Source organism: Delphinus delphis, chromosome 5, assembly GCF_949987515.2.
Source record: "Delphinus delphis chromosome 5, mDelDel1.2, whole genome shotgun sequence".
Classification (NCBI taxonomy): Eukaryota; Metazoa; Chordata; class Mammalia; order Artiodactyla; family Delphinidae; genus Delphinus; species Delphinus delphis.
This window is the reverse complement of record NC_082687.1, coordinates 45,405,733-45,431,806: the sequence shown is the minus strand read 5'-3', so window position 1 is coordinate 45,431,806 and position 26,074 is coordinate 45,405,733. Positions and strand designations below refer to the sequence as shown.

Sequence of the window (26,074 nt, the reverse complement as noted above, 5' to 3'; positions counted from 1 at the left end):
TCAGTACGTGAAAAGAAGAATGTCCCACTACCATGGAATATACTAATGCCAGGAACTTCAATCCTACAAGCAGTTATAAAACAATGGTCAGATGCCTCCAATAAAAAAATTTAAAAAATAATAATAACAACAACTAAAATAAAATGGTCAGAAGCTCTTAAACAACATGTGATCTATTAGCTAACGGTAATATCTGTAGAGTTTACTGCTTTGTCATTAATATTTACCTGCAAGATTGTCAAGCATGAAGTTCAGTAGCTTTCGGGTTCCATCTGGGTCCTGGTATAAATTGAGAATATCCTGTGATAAAGGATTGCCTAAAGACAAAGAGAAAAATAAAATCTGTAAGAGTTACAATTGGAAGACAAAACAAATATACACTATAAAACAAAATACTAATTTTCTAAAGTGAATTTTACTGTACTTAATCTGTTACATAAATTTAAAGAAATCATAGGAACTAAATACTCTTTGTTGAGCAAGTCATAAAGAAAAACTTCAGAAGAATTATTTCTTTCCAGATTTCAGTTTATACTGTACACCTGTAATTTGGGTGTGTCAAATCACATATATACATACATACATACATACACACACACATATACACATATTAATCTTGGTCAGTTCTGAAGTAATATCAAAACTTGGCACCCTTAAGTAACCCATAGGTTCTACATTTATCTTTGAAGATAATACTCTAACTGAAAGAAAAACAGCCTTGTATGAGAAAGAACGAGTGATATAAACGAGGGTCTTCCTAGTTAGAATATTTATACTACACATGGAGAAAAGGAAGGTATTTCAAGTGAAAAGAAAACCTATCATTACCAAGATGAGTTAATGAAATGTAGAGGGAAATAAGAATTTTTTTTATGACAGTGATCAGGGGTATCTGAATACTGAGAGTACAGATTTATCAAATTTCAAAAAACAAACTACTGTTAACAGTCTATATATTCTCTTAAGAAATAAAGGCGGTATTTATTAAGACAAGCATGCAAAAATAGTCTAGCAAACAGATTTGAAAAAACAAAAATTGAAGACCTTTCTGAAATGAAGTTTATAACTATTAAAAAAAATCTTTGGAGGAAGACGGGAAGATGGCAGAAGAGTAAGACCTGGAGATCACCTTCCTCCCCACAGATACACCAGAAATACATCTACACGTGGAACAACTCCTACAGAACACCTACTGAACGCTGGCAGAAGTCCTCAGACCTCCCAAAAGGCAAGAAACCCCCCCCACATACCTGGGTAGGGCAAAAGAAAAAAGAATAAACAGAGACAAAAGGATAGGGATGGGACCTGCACCAGTGGGAGGGAGCCATGAAGGAGGAAAGGTTTCCACACAGAAGGCCCTTCGCAGGCGGAGACTGCAGGTGGCGGAAGGGGGGAGCACAAAAACAGAGGTGCAGAGGGCAAAGCAGACAGATTCCCGCACAGAGTATCAGTGCCGACCGGAACTCACCAGCCCAGAGAGGCTTGTCTGCTCACCCGCCGTGGCGGGCGGGGATGCGAGCTGAGGCTCAGGCTTCGGTCGGAGCGCGGGGACAGGACTGGGGTTGGCGGCGTGAACATAGTCAGAAGGGGGTTAGTGCGCGACAGCTGGCTGGGAAGGAGTGTGGGAAAAGTCTGGACCTGCCAAAGAGGCAAGAGACTTTCTCTTCCCTCTCTGTTTCCTGGTGCACGAGGAGAGGGTATTAAGAGCACTGCTTAAAGGAGCTCCAGAGACGGGTGCAAGCCGCGGCTAACAGCGCGGACCCCAGAGACGGGCATGAGATCCTAAGGCTGCTGCTGCTGCCACTAAGAAGCCTGTGTGCGAGCACAGGTCACTGTCCACACCCCCCTTCCCGGAAGCCTGTGCAGCCCGCCACTGCCAGGGTCCCATGATCCAGGGACAACTTCCCGGGGAGAATGCACAGCGTGCCTCAGGCTGGTGCAACGTCATGCTGGCTTCTGCCGCCGCAGGCTCGCGCCGCACGAAGTGCCCCTCCCTCCACCCCCCCACCGGCCTGAGTGAGCCAGAGCCACCGAAGCAGCTGCTCCTTTAACCCCGTCCTGTCTGAGCGAAGAACAGACGCCCTCTGGCAACCTACATGTAGAGGCGGGTCCAAATCCAAAGCTGAGACCCTGGGAGCTGTGAGAACAAAGAAGAGAAAGGGAAATCTCTCCCAGCAGCCTCAGAAGCAGCGGATTAAAGCTCCACAATCAACTTGATGTGCCCTGCATCTGTGGAATGCGTGAATAGACAACAAATCATCCCAAATTGAGGAGGTGGACTTTGAGAGCAAGATTTATGATTTTCTCCCCTTTTCCTCTTTTTGTGAGTGTGTATGTGTATGCTTCTGTGTGAGATTTTCTCTCTATAGCTTTGCTTCCACCATTTGTCCTAGGGTTCTATCCATCCGTTTTTTCTTTTTTGTTTTTTAATTTTTTTCTTAATAATTATTTTTTATTTTACTAACTTTATTATATTTTATCTTACTTTATTTTATTTTACTTTATCTTTCTTTCTTTCTTCTACTAATTCTATCTTTCTACTTTTTCTCCCTTTTATTCTGAGCCGTGTGGATGAAAGGCTCTTGGTGCTGCAGCCAGGAGTCAGTGCTGTGCCTCTGAGGTGGGAGAGCCAACTTCAGGACACTGGTCCACAAGAGACCTCCCTGATCCACATAATATGAAATGACGAAAATCTCCCAGAGATCTCCATCTCAACACCAGCACCCAGCTTCACTCAACGACCAGCAAGCTACAGTGCTGGACACCCTATGCCAAACAACTAGCAAGACAGGAACACAACCCCACCCATAAGCAGAGAGGCTGCCTAAAATCATAATAAGGCCACAGACACCCCAAAACACACCACCAGACGTGGACCTGCCCACCAGAAAGACAAGATCCAGCCTCATCCACCTGAACACAGGCACTAGTCCCCTCCACCAGGAAGCCTACACAACCCACTGAACCAACCTTAGCCACTGGGGACAGACACCAAAAACAACGGGAACTACGAACCTGCAGCCTGCAAAAAGGAGACCCCAAACACAGTAACATAAGCAAAATGAGAAGAAAGAAAAACACACAGCAGATGAAGGAGCAAGATAAAAACCCACCAGACCTAACAAATGAAGAGGAAATAGGCAGTCTACCTGAAAAAGAATTCAGAATAATGATAGTAAAGATGATCCAAAAACTTGGAACTAGAATAGACAAAATGCAAGAAACATTTAACAAGGACCTAGAAGAACTAAAGATGAAACAAACAACAATGAAGAACACAATAAATGAAATTAAAAATACTCTAGATGGGATCAATAGCAGAATAACTGAGGCAGAAGAACGGATAAGTGACCTGGAAGATAAAATAGTGGGAATAACTACTGCAGAGCAGAATATAGAAAAACGAATGAAAAGAACTGAGGACAGTCTCAGAGACCTCTGGGACAACATTAAACGCACCAACATTCGAATTATAAGGTTTCCATAAGAAGAAGAGAAAAAGAAAGAGACTGAGAAAATATTTGAAGAGATTATAGTTGAAAACTTCCCTAATATGGGAAAGGAAATAGTTAATCAAGTCCAGGAAGCACAGAGAGTTCCATACAGGATAAATCCAAGGAGAAACACGCCAAGACACATATTAATCAAACTGTAAAAAAGAAATACAAAGAAAACATATTAAAGCAGCAAGGGGAAAACAACAAATAACACATAAGGGAATCCCCATAAGGTTAACAGCTGATCTTTCAGCAGAAACTATGCAAGGCAGAAGGGACTGGAAGGACATATTTAAAGTGATGAAGGAGAAAAACCTGCAACCAAGATTACTCTACCCAGCAAGAATCTCATTCAGATTTGACGGAGACATTAAAACCTTTACAGACAAGCAAAAGGTGAGAGAGTTCAGCACCACCAAACCAGCTTTACAACAAATGCTAAAGGAACCTCTCTAGGCAAGAAACACAAGAGAAGGAAAAGACCTACAATAACGAACCCAAAACAATTAAGAAAACGGGAATAGGAACATACATATCGATAATTACCTTAAATGTAAATGGACTAAATGCTCCCACCAAAAGACACAGATTGGCTGAATGGATACAAAAACAAGACCCATATATATGCTGTCTAAAAGAGACCCACTTCAGACCTAGAGACACATACAGACTGAAAGTAAGGGGATGGAAAAAGATATTCCATGCAAATGGAAACCAAAAGAAAGCTGGAGTAGCAATTCTCATATCAGACAAATAGACTTTAAAATAAAGACTATTAGAAGAGACAAAGAAGGACACTACATAATGATCAAGGGATCAATCCAAGAAGAAGATATAACAATTGTAAATATTTATGCACCCAACATAGGAGCACCTCAATACATAAGGCAAATACTAACAGCCATAAAAGGGGAAATTGACAGTAACACATTCATAGTAGGGGACTGTAAAATCCCACTTTCACCAATGGACAGATCATCCAAATGAAAATAAATAAGGAAACACAAGCTTTACATGATACATTAAACAAGATGGACTTAATTGATATTTATAGGACATTCCATCCAAAACAACAGAATACACTTTTTTCTCAGGTGCTCATGGAACATTCTCCAGGATACATCATATCTTGGGTCACAAATCAAGCCTTGGTAAATTTAAGAACATTGAAATTGTATCAAGTATCTTTTCTGACCACAACGCTATGAGACTAGATATCAATTACAGGAAAATATCTGTAAAAAATACAAACACATGGAGGCTAAACAATACACTACTTAATAACGAAGTGATCACTGAAGAAATCAAAGAGGAAATCAAAAAATACCTAGAGACAAATGACAATGCAGACACGACAACCCAAAATCTATGGGATGCAGCAAAAGCAGTTCTAAGAGGGAAGTTTATGGCAATACAATCCTACCTTAAGAAACAGGAAACATCTCGAAAAAACAACCTAACCTTGCACCTAAAGCAATTAGAGAAAGAAGAACAAAAAAACCCCAAAGTTAGCAGAAGGAAAGAAATCATAAAGATCAGATCAGAAATAAATGAAAAAGAAATGAAAGAAACGATAGCAAAGATCAAAAAAACTAAAAGATGGTTCTTTGAGAAGATAAACAAAATTGATAAACCATTAGCCAGACTCATCATGAAAAAAAGGGAGAAGACTCAAATCAATAGAATTAGAAATGAAAAAGGAGAAGTAACAACTGACATTACAGAAATACAAAAGATCATGAGAGATTACTACAAGTAATTCTTTGAAAATAAAATGGACAACCTGAAAGAAATGGACAAATTCTTAGAAATGCACAACCTGCCAAGACTGAATCAGGAAGAAATAGAAAATATGAACAGATCAATCACAAGCACAGAAATTGAAACTATGATTAAAAATCTTCCAACAAACAAAAGCCCAGGACCAGATGGCTTCACAGGCGAATTGTATCAAACATTTAGAGAAGAGCTAACACCTATCCTTCTCAAACTCTTCCAAAATATACCAGAGGGAGGAACACTCCCAAATTCATTCTACGAGGCCACCATCACCTTGATTCCAAAACCAGGCAAGGATGTCACAAAGAAAGAAAACTATAGGCCAATATCACTAATGAACATAGAAGCAAAAATCCTCATCAAAATACTAGCAAACAGAATCCAACATCACATTAAAAGTTTCATACACCATGATCAAGTGGGGTTTATTCCAGGAATGCAAGGATTCTTCAATATACGCAAATCAGTCAACAAGATACACCATATTAACAAATTGAAGGAGAAAAACCATATGATCATCTCAATAGATGCAGAGAAAGCTTTCAACAAAATTCAACACCCATTTATGATAAAAACCCTGCAGAAAGTAGGCATAGAGGGAACTTTCCTCAACATAATAAAAGCCATATATGACAAACCCACAGCCAACATAGTTTGCAATGGTGAAAAAGTGAAGGCATTTCTTCTAGGATCAGGAACAAGACAAGGTTTCCCACTCTCACCACTCTTATTCAACATAGTTTTGGAAGTTTTAGCCACAGCAATCAGAGAAGGAAAGGAAATAAAAGGAATCCAAATCAGAAAAGAAGAAGTAAAGCTGTCACTGTTTGCAGATGACATGATACTATACATAGAGAATCCTAAAGATGCTATCAGAAAACTACTAGAGCTAATCAATGAATTTGGTAAAGTTGCAGGATACAAAATTAATGCACAGAAATCTCCTGCATTCCTATACACTAATGATGAAAAATCTAACAGTGAAATTAAGGAAACACTCCCATTTACTATTGCAACAAAAAGAATAAAATACCTACGAATAAACCTACCTAGAGAGGCAAAAGACGTGTGTGTATGCAGAAAACTATAAGACAGTGATGAAAGAAATTAAAGGTGATAACGAACAGATGGAGAGATATACCATGTTCTTGGATTGGAACCATCAACATTGTGAAAATGACTATACTACCCAAAGCAATGTACAGATTCAGTGCAATCCCTGTCAAACTACCAATGGCATTTTTCACAGAACTAGAACAAAAAATTTCACAATTTGTATGGAAACACAAAAGATCCCGAATAGCCAAAGCAATCTTGAGAAAGAAAAACGGAGTTGGAGGAATCAGGCTCCTGGCTTCAGACTATACTACAAAGCTACAGTAATCAGGACAGTATGGTACTGGCACAAATATAGAAATATAGATCAATGGAAATGGATAGAAAGCCCAGAGATAAACCCATGCACATATGGTCACCTTATTTTTGATAAAGGAGGCAAGAATATACAATGGAAAAAAGACAGCCTCTTCCGTATGTGGTGCTGGGAAAACTAGACAGCTACATGTAAAAGAATGAAATTAGAACACTCCCTAACACCATATACAAAAATAAACTCAAAATGGATTAAAGACCTAAATGTAAGGCCAGATACTATAGAACTCTTAGTGGAAAACATAGGCAGAATACTCTATGACATAAGTCACAGCAAGATCCTTTTTGACCCACCTCCTAGAGAGATGGAAATAAAAACAAAACTAAACAAATGGGACCTAATGAAACTTAAAAGCTTTTGCACAGCAAAGGAAACCATAAACAAGACCAAAAGAAAACCGTCAGAATGGGAGAAAATACTTGTAAATGAAGCAACTGAGAAAGGATTAATTTCCAAAATTTACAAGCAGCTCATGCAGCTCAATAACAAAAAAACAAACAACGCAATCCAAAAATGGGCAGAAGACCTAAATAGACATTTCTCCAAAGAAGATATACAGAGTGCCAACAAACACATGAAAGAATGCTCAACATCATTAATCATTAGAGAAATGCAGATCAAAACTACAATGAGATATCATCTCATAGAAACAATAAATGCTGGAGAGGGTGTGGAGAAAAGGGATCACTCTTGCACTGCTGGTGAGAATGTGAATTAGTACAGCCACTATGGAGAACACTATGGAGGTTCCTTAAAAAACTAAAAATAGAACTACCATACGAACCAGCAATCCCACTACTGGGCATACACCCTGAGAAAACCATAATTCAAAAAGAGTCATGTACCAAAATGTTCACTGCAGCTCTATTTACAATAGCCTGGAGATGGAAACAACCTAAGTGTCCATCATCAGATGAATGGATAAAGAAAATTTGGCACATATATACAATGGAATATTACTCAACCATAAAAAGAAACGAAATTGAGCTATTTGTAATGAGGTGGATAGACCTAGAGTCTGTCATACAGAGTGAAGTAAGTCAGAAAGAGAAAGACAAATACCGTATGCTAACACATATATATGGAATTTAAGAAAAAAATGTCATGAAGAACCTAGGGGTAAGACAGGAATAAAGACACAGACCTACTAGAGAATGGACTTGAGGATATGGGGAGGGGGAAGGGTAATCTGTGACAAAGTGAGAGAGAGGCATGGATATATATACACTACCAAACGTAAGGTAGATAGCTAGTGGGAAGCAGCCGCATAGCACAGGGAGATCAGCTCGGTGCTTTGTGACCGCCTGGACGGGTGGGAAAGGGAGGGTGGGAGGGAGGGAGACGCAAAAGGGAAGAGATAATGGGGACATATGTATATGTATAACTGATTCACTTTGTTATAAAGCAGAAACTAACACACCATTGTAAAGCAATTGTACTCCAATAAGATGTGAAAAAAAAGCTTTAATGCAACACACACCAATCAGAATAGCTAAAATTAAAATGCAATGACCAACGAAGTGGTTAGAAAGAATGTGAAGTACCTGGAACTCTCAGAAGTTGCTGATGAAAGTGTAAAATAGTACAACTATGGTGAAAATCTGGTTAGTAGCTTCCAACTGACTTGAAAGTGGGAAAAAGAAACTTCCTGGGTTGATGGAAATGTTCTACATCTTGAGTTAGGCAGTTACTTTTGTCAAAATTAGTCAAGCAGCATACTTAAGTATTTGGGTATTTTACTGTATGTAATTATAATTCAATAAAGTACTAGGGGAAAAAAACATGAGTGAGTTAGGCAGTAGATGACATACAGCTGAAAATAAAATAAGTGAACAGGAAAACTATATTCAAAGAAATTACCCAGAATGCATCACTGAGCATCCAGAAAATGTAAAATATGAGACAATAAAAATATGGGAGTTAGAACAAGAAATCTTAATATACGTTGAATTGGAGCTCTAGAAAGAGAGAACAGTACTTTGGTTTCTGGTCTGACGTGTAAAGAGACTGGAAGTTGTCACTCCCACCTCCGCAACTGAGGTCACAGGGCAAACTGCTGTCCTGAACACAAGCAGGGCCCCACACTTTGGTGCGTTTTACTCCCCAGGGTCCTACTGGGTTCTCACTATAAATACTGGAGAAAAACCCCCCTGTTCTTCTGTTAGGGGAGAGGGAAAGTAATGTTCTCCTTAACCAATTCTGCCCACAAGGGAAACCATTTTACCAGAGTACAACCAAGTGAGGTTTTACCAAAGCCTAACCAACCCAATATTTCTCTTATCCCACTCCAGCCCCCTCTAGTGTGTGGGGAGGGAGGATACCCAACTCAGACTCACCAAAAGACTGAGACCTAATCATAGGACTAGAGGACTCTTCCTCTCCTTCACACTTCATCACATCAATAGAGCTCCTATATAACAAAGGGTTAGAGGTCAAGAACTGCCAGCCTCAGACCCTAGCTAAAGAGTCTCTGGGAAAACCCAAGGATAACAGAGGCAACAAAAACAAGGATATGAGAGGAAATTTTAGACTCTGACACACAGATGGAATAAACAGTAAACACATTCCGACTCCTAGCCAGAAGGAGATTAGAGAGAGAGGAGAAATGAGAGAGGCAATATTCAAAAAGAAAAAGGCTGCAAACTTTCAAAAGCTAACTTTTTAAAAATTGAATGAACTGATACAAGAAGCACAACATATACAAAGAAGTTTACGAAAACTTTCATTTTACATTGTACTGCAAACTAGAGAATGCCAATGGCAAATACAAGACTTTAAAACCAGATAGGGAAAAAGGATCAATTACTTCTAAAGAAAAAAATATGAGAATGCCAACAAAATTCATTAACAACAGAATACAGTACAGTAACAATACAGTAGAATAATATCTCTAAAGAGTTGCAAGATGGTATTTGAGACTTTAATACTCCTCTACCAGGCACCAATATAAAAAGTAGACAGAAAATCAACAAAGATGAAGACGACCCTAACAACACTGTTAAACAACTAACTGATATCTACATAATACTCTACTCAAAACCAGGAAGATATACATTCTTTTCAAATACACATGAATATTCACCAAGAGAGACCATACTTTGGGCCAGGAAACAAACTATAACATATTTAAATGAAATGAAATCACACAAAGCATACTATCCGACCATAACAAAACTAGAAATTGACAACAGACAGACATCTGGAAAATCCCCAAGTACTTTGATACAACTAAATCAGTGTTTAGAGGAAAATAGTATCAAACGCTTATATTAGAAAAATCTAAAATCAGTGACCTAACCTCCATATTAAGAATCTAAAAAATAGAAGAGCAAATACACCCCCAAAGAAACCAAAAGGAAGGAACTAATAAAGAGCCAAAATCTATAAAATCTAAAATAGGAAAACAACAGATTACTACTGAACCCAAAAGATGGTACTTTGAAAGAGGCAATAAAATTGACAAACCTCTCTTTGACCAGGACAAAAAGACACCAACTATAAACATAAAAAACGAAAGATGGAACAGCCCTTGATACATTAAAAGGATAGAGAATATTAAAAAATATTTATGTGCATAAATTCAACAACTTAGAAGAAATGAATAAGTTCCTTCTAAGACAGAAACTACCACACCTCAAAAAGAAATGGAGAACAGCAAAAATGGCAGAGAAGAACTCCAAAATTTTGCCCCTCCACAAAAGCAGTAACAAAACCCAAAAAAGCTAGCAAAAATTGCAGACTCAACTATGTCAGAACTCTGGAAATTAACTAAATGATTACGGCAACCCAGGGGGTATTTATTCAAGAAAAAAAGGACAGTGATTTGTCAAGTTTTAAACCTTCTCCTGGTCCCTCATTGCCAGGGCAGCTTGGCAGCCACTGGAGCAACCAAAACTGAGCTGGAGCACTCTCAAAGCCTCATTCACAAACACTAGTCATTATCTGACCTGTGTGGTGGTTCCTCTACTCTTGCATAGCGTTAAAAGACTTCTTCCTGGAGGGGAAGGAGGAAACTATTACTGGAAAATGTTTTAAAGTTGTAGGTGTCCAAGGTCATGGAAACAGCTGGGGCAAACAACTGACTAACCAAAAAGCTTAAAAGGAAAAACTTGGGAATGAGATGTCACTACGTGGTCCAAAAAGCTCTGACATACTCCTGGGACTCTAGAAGGTCATATGGACATGGAGGCCTATGCACATGCTTAGGAAAGACCTAAAAATAGCCTAAGCTCTCACCTCTGTCTGACCTTGAGGCTTTGCAATGAAGGAAGTGAAGGACAAGGCGGAGTTATAAACTTCTTGACTGAGTAATGAAGGTGAGCCCCAAAACACACACCAAGCCTCTTGGCCAGGAGTGGGAGACTTACTGGTTACAGGCAGTTAAGGAAATCTCTGTCCAACCATTAGCTGACCATAAACTGAATAAAAAGGCTTCAATGGCCACACATGACAAAGCATACAAAATTTACAGAATTAGTTCTGAAAAGTCACTAAAGCAACAAACAACAAATAAAACAAGCAGCAACAACAGACAACCCTGGGAAGGGGAGAGAGTCTAATTCCAAAGTTGCTGCATTATTTTAAATGTCCAGTTCTTAACCAAAAAAACCCTATGAAACGTACAAAGAAACAAGAGAGTATGTCCCATACAAACGGAGAAGAGCCATCAATAAAAACTGTCCCTAAGAACAATAAAAACTGTACCCAAGGACTTAATAGAAAACACTTTGAAAATCCAGTATTTTAATATGCTTAAAGAGCTGAAGAAAACCATGTCTAAAGAATTAAAATGAAGTATGAGAATGATATCTCACCAAACAGAGAATATCAAAAAAGAAACCGAAATTATAAAAAGGAGCCAAATAGAAATTATAAAACAAAACAAAACAAAATCACTAGAAGGGCTCAATATCAGTATTGAACAGGTAGAAGATCTGTGACCCTGAAGAGAGGTTAGTTGAAGTTACACAGCCTGAAGAAAAGAAAAAAGAATGAAGAAAAATTAACAGAGCTCAGAGATCTATCAGACAACAAGTGTACCAACATATGCAAAATGGGAGTCCCAGAAGAGGAGGAGAAAAAAGAACAGGAAAAAAATGTAAAGAAAAAATGGTCAAAAGATCCCAAATTTAATGGAAATCATTAATAGAAGAAGCTCAATAAACTCCAAGTAAAGTAAAATGTAAGTGAGATCTACTCCTAGACAAATTATAATAAAACTGTGCAAAGTCAAAGACAGAAAGAGAATCTTGAAAGCTCTAAGACAGAAGTGACTCATGGTATACAGACCCTCAAAATAAGATTAACAGCTAGTTTCTCATCAGAAACCATGGAGGCCAAAAGGCAGTAGAATAACATATTCAAAGTACTGAAAGGGGAAAAAGAAACAAAAAACAAACAAAAAAAACTATCAACCAAGAATTCTATATCCAGCAAAAATGTCCTTCAAAAATAAAGGGGATACTAAGACATTACCAAATAAACAAACAGAGTTTCTCACTAGCAGACCAACCCTGCAGGAAATACTAAAGAGATTCCTCTAGCTGAAATGAAAGGACACAGAACAGTAACTTGAATCCATATGAAAAATCAAGAGTACCAATAAAGGTACTTTACATAGCACATATAAAAGACAGTATAAATGTAATTTTTGTTTTTATTTTTTTCTCCTGATATGAGATAACTGCATATAGCAATAATTATAAATCTATGTCGATAGGCACACAATGTAAAAAGATGATATTTGTAAAGATAACAGCATAAAAGAGAAGTGAATGGAGTTACAGGTGCAAAGTTCTTTTATATTATTGAAACTAAATTGCCATTGATCCAAATTAGATTGCTGTAAACTAAGATGTTAATTATAATCCTCAGGGTAACCACTAAGAAAATAACTCAAAATAACATAGTAAAAGAAACAAGGGAATTAAACTGTACACTGGAAAATATCCATTCAGCACAAGAGAAGGCATTAATTGAGGAACAGTGGAACAAAAAGGACACAACACATACAGAAAACAAATAGCAAAATGACTGACGTGAATCCTACTTTATCAGCAAATACATTAAATGTAAGTGGATTAAACTCTGATTAAAAAGCAGAGATTAGCAGAATGAATAATTAAACATGATTCATTATATGCTATCCAGAAGAGAGACACTATAGATCAAAGACATAAATAGATAGAAAGTAAAAGCACAGAAAAAGGTATGACATGCAAACAGTAACCAAGAGAGTTGAAGTAGCTACACTAAGACAGGGATAACCTCAATGTCTTATATCAATGAAAGAAACTGAATTAGTAGTTAAAAACTTTTCAACAAAGAAAATTTCAGGCCCATATAGTTTTACTGGAAAATACTACCAATAATATAAGAAAGAAATAATACAAATGGAAATGCTTCAAGAAAATAGAAGTGTTAGTAACACTTTCCAACTCATTTTACGAAGTCAGTAGTATCCTTATCAAGCTAGATAAAAACATTGTAAAAAAAAATACTACAGAATGCCTTACAATCATAAATGTATAAATCCTCAACAAAATACTAGCAAATTCAGTAATATATTAAAAACAAAATACATTATGGCTAAGTGGTATTTAAAATGGGAATAGAAGGTGAGTTCTACCTCTTGATAGAAGTCTGATTATTAATGAAAAACCACCAATGTAAATCAGCATATAAACAAGTAAAGAAGAGAAGTTATGATCATTTCAACAGTTGCACAGAAAGTATCTGACCAAATTCAACTTGCATCAATGACAAAAATCCTCAGCAAAAGTGAAGAAATAGAAGGAAAATTTATTTAACCTGAAAAAGCACCAAAAAACTTGCAGTTGATATAATTCATGGTGAAAGACTGAACACTTTCTCCCTAAAGTTAAGAACAGGGCAAGGACATGCACTGTCATCACTTCTATTTAATATTGTCCTTGCCAGTGTGATAAGGCAAAAAATAAGGAAAGGAAGAAATGAAAAGGTCTCTATTCACAGATTAAAAGGTTGTAAAAGTTCCTAGAAGTAATAAGTTTACAAATGTTGCAAGGGATAAGGTCAATATACTTTTAAATGAATTGTGTTTTAGTTCTATAAAATATCAATGAATAACTGGAAATTTTAAAAGTAGTATCATTTACAATAGCATCAAATATCAAATAAGTAGCAAATCCAGCAACAATATATAAATCTAGCAAAATATTTGCAAGATCTGCATGCTGAAAACTACAAAACATCAAAAAAAAATAAAGAAGACCTGCGTAAATAGAGAGGTACACTGTATTCACAGATTGGAAGACTCAGTATTAAGTCTCAAGATTAACAAAATGATTCTTCCTCCAAACTGATCTACATATTCAATACAATTCAAATAAAAAATCTAGCAGGATATTTTGCAAAAATCACAATCTGATTCTAAAACTTATATGGAAATGCAAAGCATTTAGAGGTGTCAACACAATTTTGAAAAATAACTACAGAGTTGGAGAACACATACTATATAATCTCAGGGCTTACCACAAAGCTGCAACAATCAAACATTTTGGTATTGGCATAGATCAGTGGACAGTTTATGTATCTAGCAGTAGACCCACCCACATAAATTTGGGTCTAATGAATTTTGACAAAGTTGCAAGAAAATCCACGTGGAAAGCATAATCTTTTCAACAAATAGTGCTTGGAATGACTGGATGTACATATGCAAAAGAACTAACTTTGTACCATATTTACAAAAACTAACTTAAAACAGACCACAGACCTATATGAAAAACCTAATTATAAAATTTCTAGAAGAAAACCTTCATGTACTTGGGTGAGGTAGATATATCTTAGATGTACTTGGGTGAGGTAAATACATCTTCGGTGTATTTGGTAAATACACCAAAGACATAATCCATAGATGAAAACGAGTGATAAATGGGACCGCATCAAAACGGAAAATTGCTCTTTAAAAGGCCCTGTAAAGAAAATAAACATACAAGCCACAGACTGGGAGAAAATATCTGCAAAACATACTTTAAAAAGGACTTGAATCCAAAACATATAATAAACTCTCAAAATCTCAGTAATTAGAAAAAAGCAACTCAATAATAAAACTAGGCAAAAGATGTGAATAAATACTTCCTTCACCAACGAAGACATACAGATGGCAAATAAACACATGAAAAGTATAATTACTCATTAGAGAAATGACAAGCTAAACCACAATGATATTACATCCTACTAGAATGAAAAATTTAAAAAAAAAATTGATAATACCAAGAAGTACTGACAAGGATGCAGAGCCAACTAAAACTCTCTCATATTTTTGGCAGGAATACAAAATGATAAATCCACTATGTTGGATTATTAGACAAACAGTCTGGCAGTTTCTTATGAAGTCCAACATACACTTACCATACCACCTGGCAGTTCCAGTCCTAGGTATTTACCCAAGTAAAATATAACTTAGTTCACACAGAAATCTATACAAATGTTTACAGTGCCTTTATTCTTAATCACTCATAACTGGAAACAACCCAAATGTCCTTCAACTTGTGAACAGATAAAAATCGGTGGTATATCCACACAATCGGATACTACTTGGCAACAGAAATGAGCTACTGAAATACACAAGATGGATGAACCTCAAATACATTATGTTAAATGAAAGAATCCAGGCTCAAAAGGCTACATACTATGTTTCTATATATGACATTCTGGAAAAGTAGTTGCCAAGGGCTAAGAGTGGGACAAGGTGTTGACTTCAATGAACACAAATGAATTCTGGAGGGTGACAGAACAGTTCTATTTCTCAATTGTAGTGGTGGTTATGCAACTGCATACATCTGTCAACATTCACCAAATGTGAATGTCTGTCAACAAAGAGGTCAATTTTACTACATACATATAGTTCAGTAAAAAAAAGTTGCTAAAAATTTAATTTTTCAAAAATATATTCAAGGTATAATTTCAAGAGTGACTACTGAGAGTCCAGAAATAGAATGTACAAATCCCACACCAACAGAAGTATATAGATCAAGAAACAAACAAGGGGGGAAAAATCTGTTTTTAGAAAGGCAAAAAGAAAACAAAAAAATCACACAAAGAATGGAATCAAAAAGTAGGATGGCAACCAGACAAAAATATCAATAATTGCAATAGAGGTAAGGCAATTGGTCTGAACCCACATATTAAAATAAAGTCAGACAGGATTAAAAACAAAGACCAGTTATATACTTTTTGTAAGAGACACACCTAAGCATAAGTACACAGAAAGGTTGAAAGTAAACAAAGGAGAAAAGATGTATTATACAAACATTAACCAAAAGAAAACTTGCATAGCTATATGAGACAAAAAAGATCGTAAGATGAAAACCCTAACAGGAGTCTCATGACCTAATATCAGGTTCAATTTACCAGAAGGTATAGCAATATATAGGCATAGTTGGTATACCTAATAAAATAAACTCAAAGGCTATAAGCAAAAGCTGACTGGACTACATGGGGAAATGAACAAATTCAGCATTTAAATGGAAATTTTAGCATATATACCTTAATTATTAAAAGAGCAAACAGTCAAAAATTTATAAAGATACAGAAAATATGAGGAACACAGCTAACAAATTTGATCTAATGGAGAAACATATAGATCTGTACCTAACAATTAGAAAAACAATACTCTTTTCAGATGCAGTAAAACGTTTATAAAAATTGATCACATACCAGCCCATAAAGCAGGAATCAACAAATGTAAAAGAACTTGTTCATACAGGTTACCCTAACAGCCTATAATGCAATTAAGTTTAAATTTAACAATAAAGAAAGGTAAATTTAAAATCACACGTGCATGGAAATTTTAAATAACTGATGAGTCGAAGATATGATAACCTATATTAATAATACTTAGGCAAAAATGATGAGAATATTTCATATCAAAATCATGGGTTGCCAAATAAATTTATAGTCTTGCCAAAAAAATTTATGGCCTTAACTGCTTATATTTATTTGAAAATAAGGAAATCTAAATATGAATAAGCCATATATCCAACTTAAAAAGAGAAAAAAGGAAAAAAACTATAATAAATCCAAACAAAACAGAATAAAGAAAAACAAACAAACCAGTTTTTTAAAAATAAAAGCCAATACTGACTCACTGAAAAGAACATAACTGACAAATCTCTGGGGAGACTAAATCAGAAAAAAGATAGAAAGCACAAATAATCTTACTAATGAAGAAGGGGGTAATATAAACAAGAGTCTAAAAATATATCAAGAGAATATTATGAACGTTTTTATGCAAATTTGAAAACTTTAAAAAGCTGAAAAATTCCAATATTACAGATACAGTCCAAAAAAACTGACTCATCAGCAATTAGAAAGATTCAATGATTCTTATAACTACAAATACATTGAGGTGATAGTTCCACCAGGCAATGGTAGTTTTATAGTCTTGTTCCACCAAAATTTCAAGGAACAGATTAATTCAATATTATACAAACTCTTTGAGAAAACTGAGTAAGAACAGTAAGAACACATGTCTATCTTATTCATGAACATACATGAAAAATTCCTTTAGAAAGTTATTGTGAAAGGCAGTCCATCAGGGTCCCTGTGCTTCCCCCCTTCATTCTTTGTGAGTGCAACAGATTCTGAGACTTATCTGTCTCTTGATACTGAGCAGTTTCCATAGCTAGTTAAATAGGGAACTAAACAGGTCAAGGCAACCAGAGCAATACTTCCATATAACTTTTTGTACCCCTGGAGAATCAGGATTAGTTGTTTTGTTTTGGTTTTTTTGCAGCTAGCTACAATATTTGCTGCTTGCTTGAAAAGTGCTGCACCTTTGGACTTAGATTACTCAATTGCAATGCAAACTCTTTGTGTATACAGCATGTGTCTGGGTCCACCTTGTTGCTTGAGTGATAACGTTCTTTGTCTCTGACCCAAGAGTCTCATGTCTTCTACCATTATCCATGAAGCAATAATTGGCTAACTTATTAGCTTGTAATAGGGTAAAATCTCAGAGCCTTAACAGTTCTTGACAAACACTATCAAAATAAATCCAGCAGTGTATAAAAGCACCAAGTTGGGTTTACCTCAGGAATCCAAGTGTGGTTTAAAGGGGCAGGTTGGGGGGACGCTTACATATAATTTACCACTTCAATATATGAAATGAGAAAATAATGTAATCATCTCAATAGATGAAGAAAAGCATTTAATAAACTTCAGCACCCAAATAAGGATTAGCAAAGTAGAAATAGAAGGAAACTTCTAGAACCTAAAAACTTTTTACCAAAAATATAGAGCAAATATTCTTAATGGAAAAATATTGGAAACATTTCCTTTAAAATTGTGATTAGAAGCATGCCCAGTATTAATGCTTCTATTAGATATTGTATTAAACACGCCAGTACATTACAATAAGGAAAAGAAATTATAAGAATTTGAAAGGAACAAAGTCTTTATCAGCAGATGAAATCATTATCTGCATACAATACCTAAAGAATTTGTAAACAAACTTTTAGGAAGAATTTAGCCAAGAAGGCTTATTATAAGATCTTTTTTCTTTTTAATGGTAATTCGTATACCCCAACAGCAAACAGGCAGAAAAAGCAACTTAAAAAAGACATGGTTTATAAGAGGAACAAAGAAACTTATAAAGTATCTAGAAACAAATCTACAAAAGATATGCCTGAACAGTGTGCAGAAAGTTATAAAATTTTATTCAAAGACATTAAATAAGATCTAAATAAATGGGGAGAATGCACAAATTCATGGATAGGAAGACTCAATGTAATTAACATGTCAATTTTTCTTAAATTGATCCAGACATTCAATGCAGTTCCAAAGTCCCAACAGCATTTTTTGTGAAACTTAACAAGCTGTTTCTTATGTATGAGGAAGATTCAAGGCACCCAAACTGCCAAGACATTGCAAAAGTAAAATGTAAAGAGACTTCCCAAAAGAGATATCAAATCTTAATATAAAGCCATAGTAACAATTATGACAATGTAGTAATCAGTGCAAGGTGAGACAAACTGACTGGGTACAGACTGGGTACTGCTGGGTACAGAGAATGGAGATCCCAAAACAAGCCTACGACACATTGCTGATATATGAGAGAGGTGACTTTGCTGATCAGTGGGAAAAGGGAAAACTAGTCACTAAATGATGTTGAGACAACTGGTTATTCACAAGGAAAAGACAAAATGAGATCCCTCCCAAAATTAGACCTCTCATACCATATTAAAAAATCAACTCCAAATGAATGAAAGAATTAACTATGAAAAGCAAAACTTTACAACAACTTTTAAGAGATAATATAGAAAAACTATTTATGACTGGGGTAGGGCAGGATTTCTTTAATAAAACATAAGATGCACTAGTCACAAAAGAAAAGAATTTTAAATTCAACTACAATAAAAAAAAATCAAGGGCTTCCCTGGTGGCGCAGTTGTTGAGAGTCCACCTGCCGTTGCAGGGGACACGGGTTCGTGCCCCGGTCCGGGAAGATCCCACATGCCGTGGAGCAGCTGGGCCCGTAAGCCATGGCTGCTGAGCCTGCGCGTCCGGAGCCTGTGCTCCACAACGGGAGAGGCCACAACAGTGAGAGGCCCGCGTACCGCAAAAAAAAAAAAAATCAAATCTATTCATTAAACAATACCAACAAAGAAAACAGAAAGAAAAGCCAGAGTGGAAGAAGACATTTACAATACAAAATAGACAAAAGTTAAAAATTCCAAGTGAAAATAAGCAAAAGATATCAATAGCAATTTCAGAGAAGAAACGTGGCCAATACATATATGAAAAGATTCTCAGTTTTATTATCAATTAGGAAAATGTAAATTAAGGTAGGACTAGAAACTGTTTCACACTTGATAACTGGCAAAACTTTAAAAATCTGACAATACTAAGTAAGTGTTGGGAAGAAGACAGAAAAATGGCAACTGTATTACTTTCGGGAGTATATTTTAGTATAGCTACTTTGTAAAATATTATGGCATTACCTAATAAACCTAAGAATGTATAAGCTTCTTTCTATAACCCAACAATTCCATTCCTAGGAACTCTATCAGGAGACATGTACAAGAATGTTCATGGCTACATTGCTTATAGTAGTCAAAAAAAGGTGGAAACAATCTAAATATCTATAGTAGAATGAATTACAGCATATTCATATAACAGAATACAACACAGCAATGAAACAGATTAACTACAATTACATGAATGCATAAATGTATGAATCGTAAATACATAAAGTCAAAACCAAGTCACAGAAAATTACATTCAGTAGGATTCCATTTATATAAAGGTTAAAACACCCTTAACAGATACATATATAAGCTCAGTATCTGGCACATAGTATGTGCTCATCAATACCTGTTGGATGACCGAAAGAAAACTAACAGAATTTAGGACAGTAATAACCTCTGGGAGAAGTGATGAAGATGTAATCAAGAAAAGGCACACAGGAAACTTAAAAGATACAGGGGATCTACACCAACAAGGTTTGATTGTGCCTATTTCCCAATAATCTCACCTACAGTTAGTTTATCAAATTTTTGGAATTCATCCAATCTGATAGGTAAAAATTGAGTATAGTCTCAATTTGCATTGTTATTATTATATAATGTTGATCAACTTTCTAATTTTACAGCCATTTGTAAATCCTCTTATATGAATTATTAATATGCTCTCTAATAGACTGTCTTTTATTTACTGATTTCCAGAAGCTCATTATACAATACAGAAGAAAGTACTTTGCCTCCTATATGAGTGGCAATCGGATTTTTAAATGCATTTTTTAAAAAGGTACTGAGAACGTTAGATAATGGGTGTGTAGTTACTTATTTTATTTTCTTTAAAATGTTACTCTGTGTATATTATGATATATTTCATGAATTAAAAAGTTTACATAGTAAAAGAATCTTCAACTGCCATGGTCCATTTTATTTTAAGGGAGATAAGTAATTCTTAGAAGGAAGCTAGAAATCTTCACAATTATTGAAGTTCTAAAGTTTTTATTATTTGGGGACATCAATGTTTAATGCCTGAGGACAACTGTTCGGCCCATATGTCAGAGAAAGTATTGCTTTATACCTTAGGACATGAATTCTAAATTATTTAAAAATAACTATATGAGAATTGTTTTCACTTACACCTTTTCTTCCATAAAACTAATACAGTTTGGATTTTTCTTTTAAGTGACTTAAAAGAACATTTCCAACTTCCTGGACTGGCCATGTTTGTAGTTTTTAAATTGGCCTTCTTATCCTAACTCTTCAAATACCCTACCCACCACACATACTCCTCAAGTCTCAAAATAGCATTTCTAAAAATTAACTTGTTGAGCCAGGATGATCAAATTCATTATCAAAATTTCAGTATCTATGTTTCAGAGGAAGACAGGAAATGGAAGAAAGGCACTCCTTTTTCTGGTTTCAAGACAAAATGGAATCTTAGAGGCCATCCATTTTCATTGTTTCTTTTAAATATATCACAGTGCTATTTTAAGTGCTCCACTCTACTCCCTCCCCCCTTTTTTGGGCACAAAGTACCACTATGTGGTTATTAAAACTGATTAAGAAATTATTTCAAGTTTTACCTTCCTAAGAATATAAAGCTACCATTCATTAGGAACATTTTATTCCTTCAATTCCTTCATAAAATCAATCCTGTTTTTACCACCTTAAAGTTTTGAAAGATGGCAGGGAGGGCTCTGGCTTTCTTTCATTTCTAAAAGGTCTCTGCTCTTCTGTACTGATCACCTGAACACAAAATAGCACTGCCAGAAAAACAGATTCTCACAGAAGAGGAAAGCCTGCAGACAGGTATTTATATTGAATTTATATTGAAGTTTAATGAAAAGGAATTTATCCATAGGCACGGACAAAGCTAAGTTACAGCTGGTAAAGCAGAGCTGGTGCCTGATTTGAAAGTCTAAAGTGAGATTTTAACAAATGTGAATCATCAGTAGACAAGGGACACTAGAATCAAAGTCCAACCAAAGACAGTAGTTTGGAAGACTAACATTTTAACTAGTAAATGAAGAACCCAGGAGATAAAGGATATTCAGAAAGATTCATTCAGTTGATACTAAGCTAAATTTTCTGAGAACATGTCTCTTTTTTCTTTTTTTTTTTTTTTGCGGTATGCAGGCCTCTCACTGTTGTGGCCTCTCCCGTTGCGGAGCACAGGCTCCGGACGTGCAGGCTCAGCGGCCATGGCTCATGGGCCCAGCCGCTCCATGGCATGTGGGATCTTCCCGGACCAGGGCACGAACCTGTGTCCCCTGCATCGGCAGGCGGACTCTCAACCACTGCGCCACCAGGGAAGCCCAGAGAACATGTCTCTATATGAGATAACATGGAATAGAGTTATGAAACAGTAAGATATATAATATTTGCTTTTCCAGGAATGTTATGTGGTATGAAGGGTAAGTCCAACTGGGTTCAATAGCAAGGTATTCATTTGTCATTGACATGCTCTCCATCAAGATTAGGAGGAGGAAAACAGCTGTTCTGATTGATGTTGAAAGTAAGAAACAATGGTTATCCTTGGAGACAAAAAGTATACCATTTATTATAATCAGTATGAAAAGTGTGAATTCTGAAATCTAAGATTATAAAAATGACAACCATTCCATACTTTTTAATAGGCATGAACAGACCTGCCCCCATTCCAACTCTAGCTGGATGGCTGTTTCAGCTACATTTACAAGAATAAGATTTAGCACACAGAGAATAAGGCGAAATGTCCCAACAGTTAAATTTCAAATGCCTTGGGTTAATCCTCAAGAAAATACTTTAGATAAAAAGTATTCCCCATATGTCTAATTCATACATGATAAAAAGCATCAGTAAATTCCTACAAAGAACCTAAAATCACAAGAGTTAGACCATTCATATAATTATCCAACTTACGAAGGGTTAACTGTATAAGGAAGCCTAACACCACTTTTGTCATTTCAACAAATAATGTCAGCAATCTTACCACTCTTATTCAAGCTTCTTTCTTAATGCTCCACTATATGATTTAAGCAAACGCAAACAACACGTTCATGAGACTCAGTAGTCTTTGAAGAAGGAAAATAAAACATATGAAAGTGTATACTTCATAAGGCTTTAACGTTCCCTCCTCATTAGCATGGAAAATGTTTAACCAATAGAGTAAATCTGTATTTAGTCCTCTGCATTCAAAATAAACCCTTCTTCTTATGCTATGCTATAAGAGAAAAATATACAAATCTCAGTATTTATGTGATTTGAGTATGACTTTCATTCCAAACTGAGATGATATCATCAGAGGAACATGCATTTTGGATTAATACACTATTTACAATAACTACACTTATTAGACATAGCTCATTTTTACTGTAATGTTTTCCCTCTTATAAACCTAATATGCCAATGCTATCTACTCTATCAAAACCAGACATTCTGGCTGAGGTTAAAATTCATTATGTTACATCACTGTTTTCAATTTTTTAAAAAAATGGGAAAAAAAACTACAGTGCTAAATGTTAATTTAAACTATCTCCTCTAAGAAATTTCAGTAAAATATAAAAACAAAACAAAACAAAAAAACCCGAAGTTTCCCCCATACAAGTTTGTTAAAATGATGGCAGCTTGTTGAAATCGTGAAGTTCAATTTGATAGAGAAGAACCACTTTTCTTTCAAGAGTAATCTATAGTTACATTCTCGAAATTATACTAAAACCTGGCCTAATTGTAACCAAAATGGTCTTTAAAAGGCTAAGAAAACCTCAATGCTGAGTGCTAATGCTATCATTTTTAAAAAATCACTCACCTTTCAAACCTAGAGTTTGTAGCTGGAAGAGCCGACCAAGTTCATAAGGCAAAACCCGTAACAGATTGTTATTTAAAAGCAATTCCCTGTTTTTTAAAAAAAAAAAACACAAAAACTGTTTTAGTTTAATATATCAAACTTTATTAATACCTACAGTCGTTGTTCTTAACCTGCCTTCTAACATAACATGAGTGATGTCTACATTCAGGGTATATTTCTCTACATTCATCCAAAAATGTTGTAACTGCCACAATTATTAACAGTGTTTCTATGATTTACTCATTCTCTAGCACAGATTAAAGTTAAAGGTATAGGAACTGTATGTCATTCTCAGGCTAAATATGCTCCCTTTTCTCTCTCACCCAAAATGCCTCTCAGATGCAAATCAGAGTGACACATATTTTATGTACCCAAAGACAGCAGATATCCTTGAACCTAGTCTCATTCGTAGAAAAAAGTAATCTTTTTAAAATAAACTTCAGGATTTAACTATAGTAGCCAATCCCCTGTATCAATTTTTATAACAATACAACTATTATCACTTCAAGATACAACAATCATTGACACAGAATATAAACATTAAAAATAAAGCATAGGATAGTATAAATAGGATAGCACAGGTGAGATCTGATTTATGATCGTGAAATTTTGGGCAGACTACAGAAAAAATAAACAGCCCTTGTAATTAATTAATGACCAAAAGGTATAAAATAAATGACTAAAAAATATAAAAAACAACAAAAACACACAGTAAGGGGATGGCAAAGAACAAGATTTTTAAATGATATTAAATATTTAATTTTAAACATGTGATGGCAATTTTTTAACATTACTATTCAGCAGATAAGGTAGAAAAGCAATCCTTGTTTTCATTGGGAACATTTATACAAGGTCTCAAGATTCCTATACAATTTTCTCCTATGAAGAAATTTCTTAAAGAATCCTGAAAGACTAGAAATAAATCCATTTATTATCAGGTTTTAAGGTTTCCTTAAGGAGTTGTAATATATAAGCATAACTTGCCTTATAAAATAGATGTTTCTAAAACCTTTACTTATAAACAAATCATTTTCCCAATTATTTCTCATTAGTCTAGACTAGTCTAGCCCCAATTAATTCTGATGAGATTTGTCACTTGAGTGTAAAGCGAGACTTAGGTATTTTATAGCCCTATCCCACCTCAAGTCTTTCAAAAGAAATTGGTCATACAAGCACATTTCTAGCCAGAAACCTCCAAATTTAAAGGAAGAAAGGAAAAGAAGCGTTCAATGGAGCCCAACTCAAGCACTCTGCTTAGACAATTTATATCATTTAACCTTCACATACATATGGAACTCCTACTGTAAGATGAGTAACCTTCCATAATATTCTTATTTGGTAAATTTAGAATTTTATACAGTGAGTCACATTTATATTTCCTCACCTGAGAGACACCATGTTTCCTAGTTCTGCTGGTAAACTTCTGAGTTTATTGGATGACAGATCCAGGTAAACCAGATTATGAAGCTTGGCAATATCAGGTGGAATGCGACTAAGGTAATTGTCATTTAGGTGCAGTGCTGTCAAGTGTGTCAATGACCAAAGTGATGTACTTAAGCTCCGCACTCTACCTAAAAGGCAAAATATTGATGCATTAAACTTTTGGCCCAAGACAAAGACTGAATTACAAGGACTAAAAAGTGGGAGAAGAGCCCACAAAATACATACAGATATTGTGACTCTGGCATTTTAATTTTGTATTTAATGCTACTTGATTGCTTCCAAACACACCTGGTCCTTCTTTAATTTCATGCCACTTTTTTCCGACAACCATTCTTTCTCATGAATCTTCCATGTATTAAATAAGATGTGGCATAATGAGGAGACCCTTGGAGTCAGGGTGATCACATGGTCTCAAGGAGAAAGCATGGGGCTGAATTGAGCTTTTGTAGTAGAACAGTCCTGAATTTTTTTTCTCTAAGTTATGATCCTCACAAAAGCACTTCTCACATACTTCGTGAAAATTAATAGTGCAAGGTTTATCTATATCTAGGGCCTGAATTAGTCCACAAACTTTAAATAGACAGGAGTAATTGCTATGATTTAGAACCAACCTTAGATTAGCCGCCGGGAAAACCATTTTACTCCCAAAGGAGACATCTTCCCCAGCCTTCTCATATTTCAATTATACATTAATAACTCTGGTTTAAGATTTTGCATTTAAGTGCAACATACTCAAGGAAATAGTCACTCATTAAGCTTTACCTATCAGTCAGCATCTGACAACTATGGTAGAACATGTACTGGAAAAAGAAGACTTGGTTCACAGTCCTGATTTTTACCATTTGTTAGCCATATAAGCCTAAACAAATCACATAGCTTCAGCTTCTGTAAAATGTGATGTTATCTTAACAATAAACTTATATGAAGAGACTCTGAAAACTTTACCAAAGTAAAATGCTAACAGATATTGATTAAAAGAGCAGTGGAAGGTAGAGACGGCAAAAAGTCTCAATAGGGAAATGTTATTTTTCATATGGCTATCAAGCAGTAGACTCGAACTTAGATCTTCTGTTCAGGGTTCACAGGTTCCTTCATGCTG

General features: G+C 35.6%; 1 protein-coding gene across 4 annotated transcripts in view; it reads right to left on the bottom strand.

Annotated features, from left to right (window-relative positions):
• CNOT6L (CCR4-NOT transcription complex subunit 6 like) overlaps positions 1-26,074 on the bottom strand; it is a 113,917-nt gene that overhangs the window by 37,862 nt on the left and 49,981 nt on the right. For 3 of the 4 annotated variants that reach the window (XM_060012309.1, XM_060012306.1, XM_060012307.1), the window contains exons 3-5: positions 24,917-25,103; positions 23,494-23,579; positions 228-317 (exon numbers count right to left, since the gene is read on the bottom strand). In XM_060012309.1, coding sequence (XP_059868292.1) covers positions 228-317; positions 23,494-23,579; positions 24,917-25,103 — 363 coding nt within the window. The remainder of the gene's footprint in view (positions 1-227; positions 318-23,493; positions 23,580-24,916; positions 25,104-26,074) is intronic. The other variant, XM_060012310.1, reaches the window with a different exon arrangement.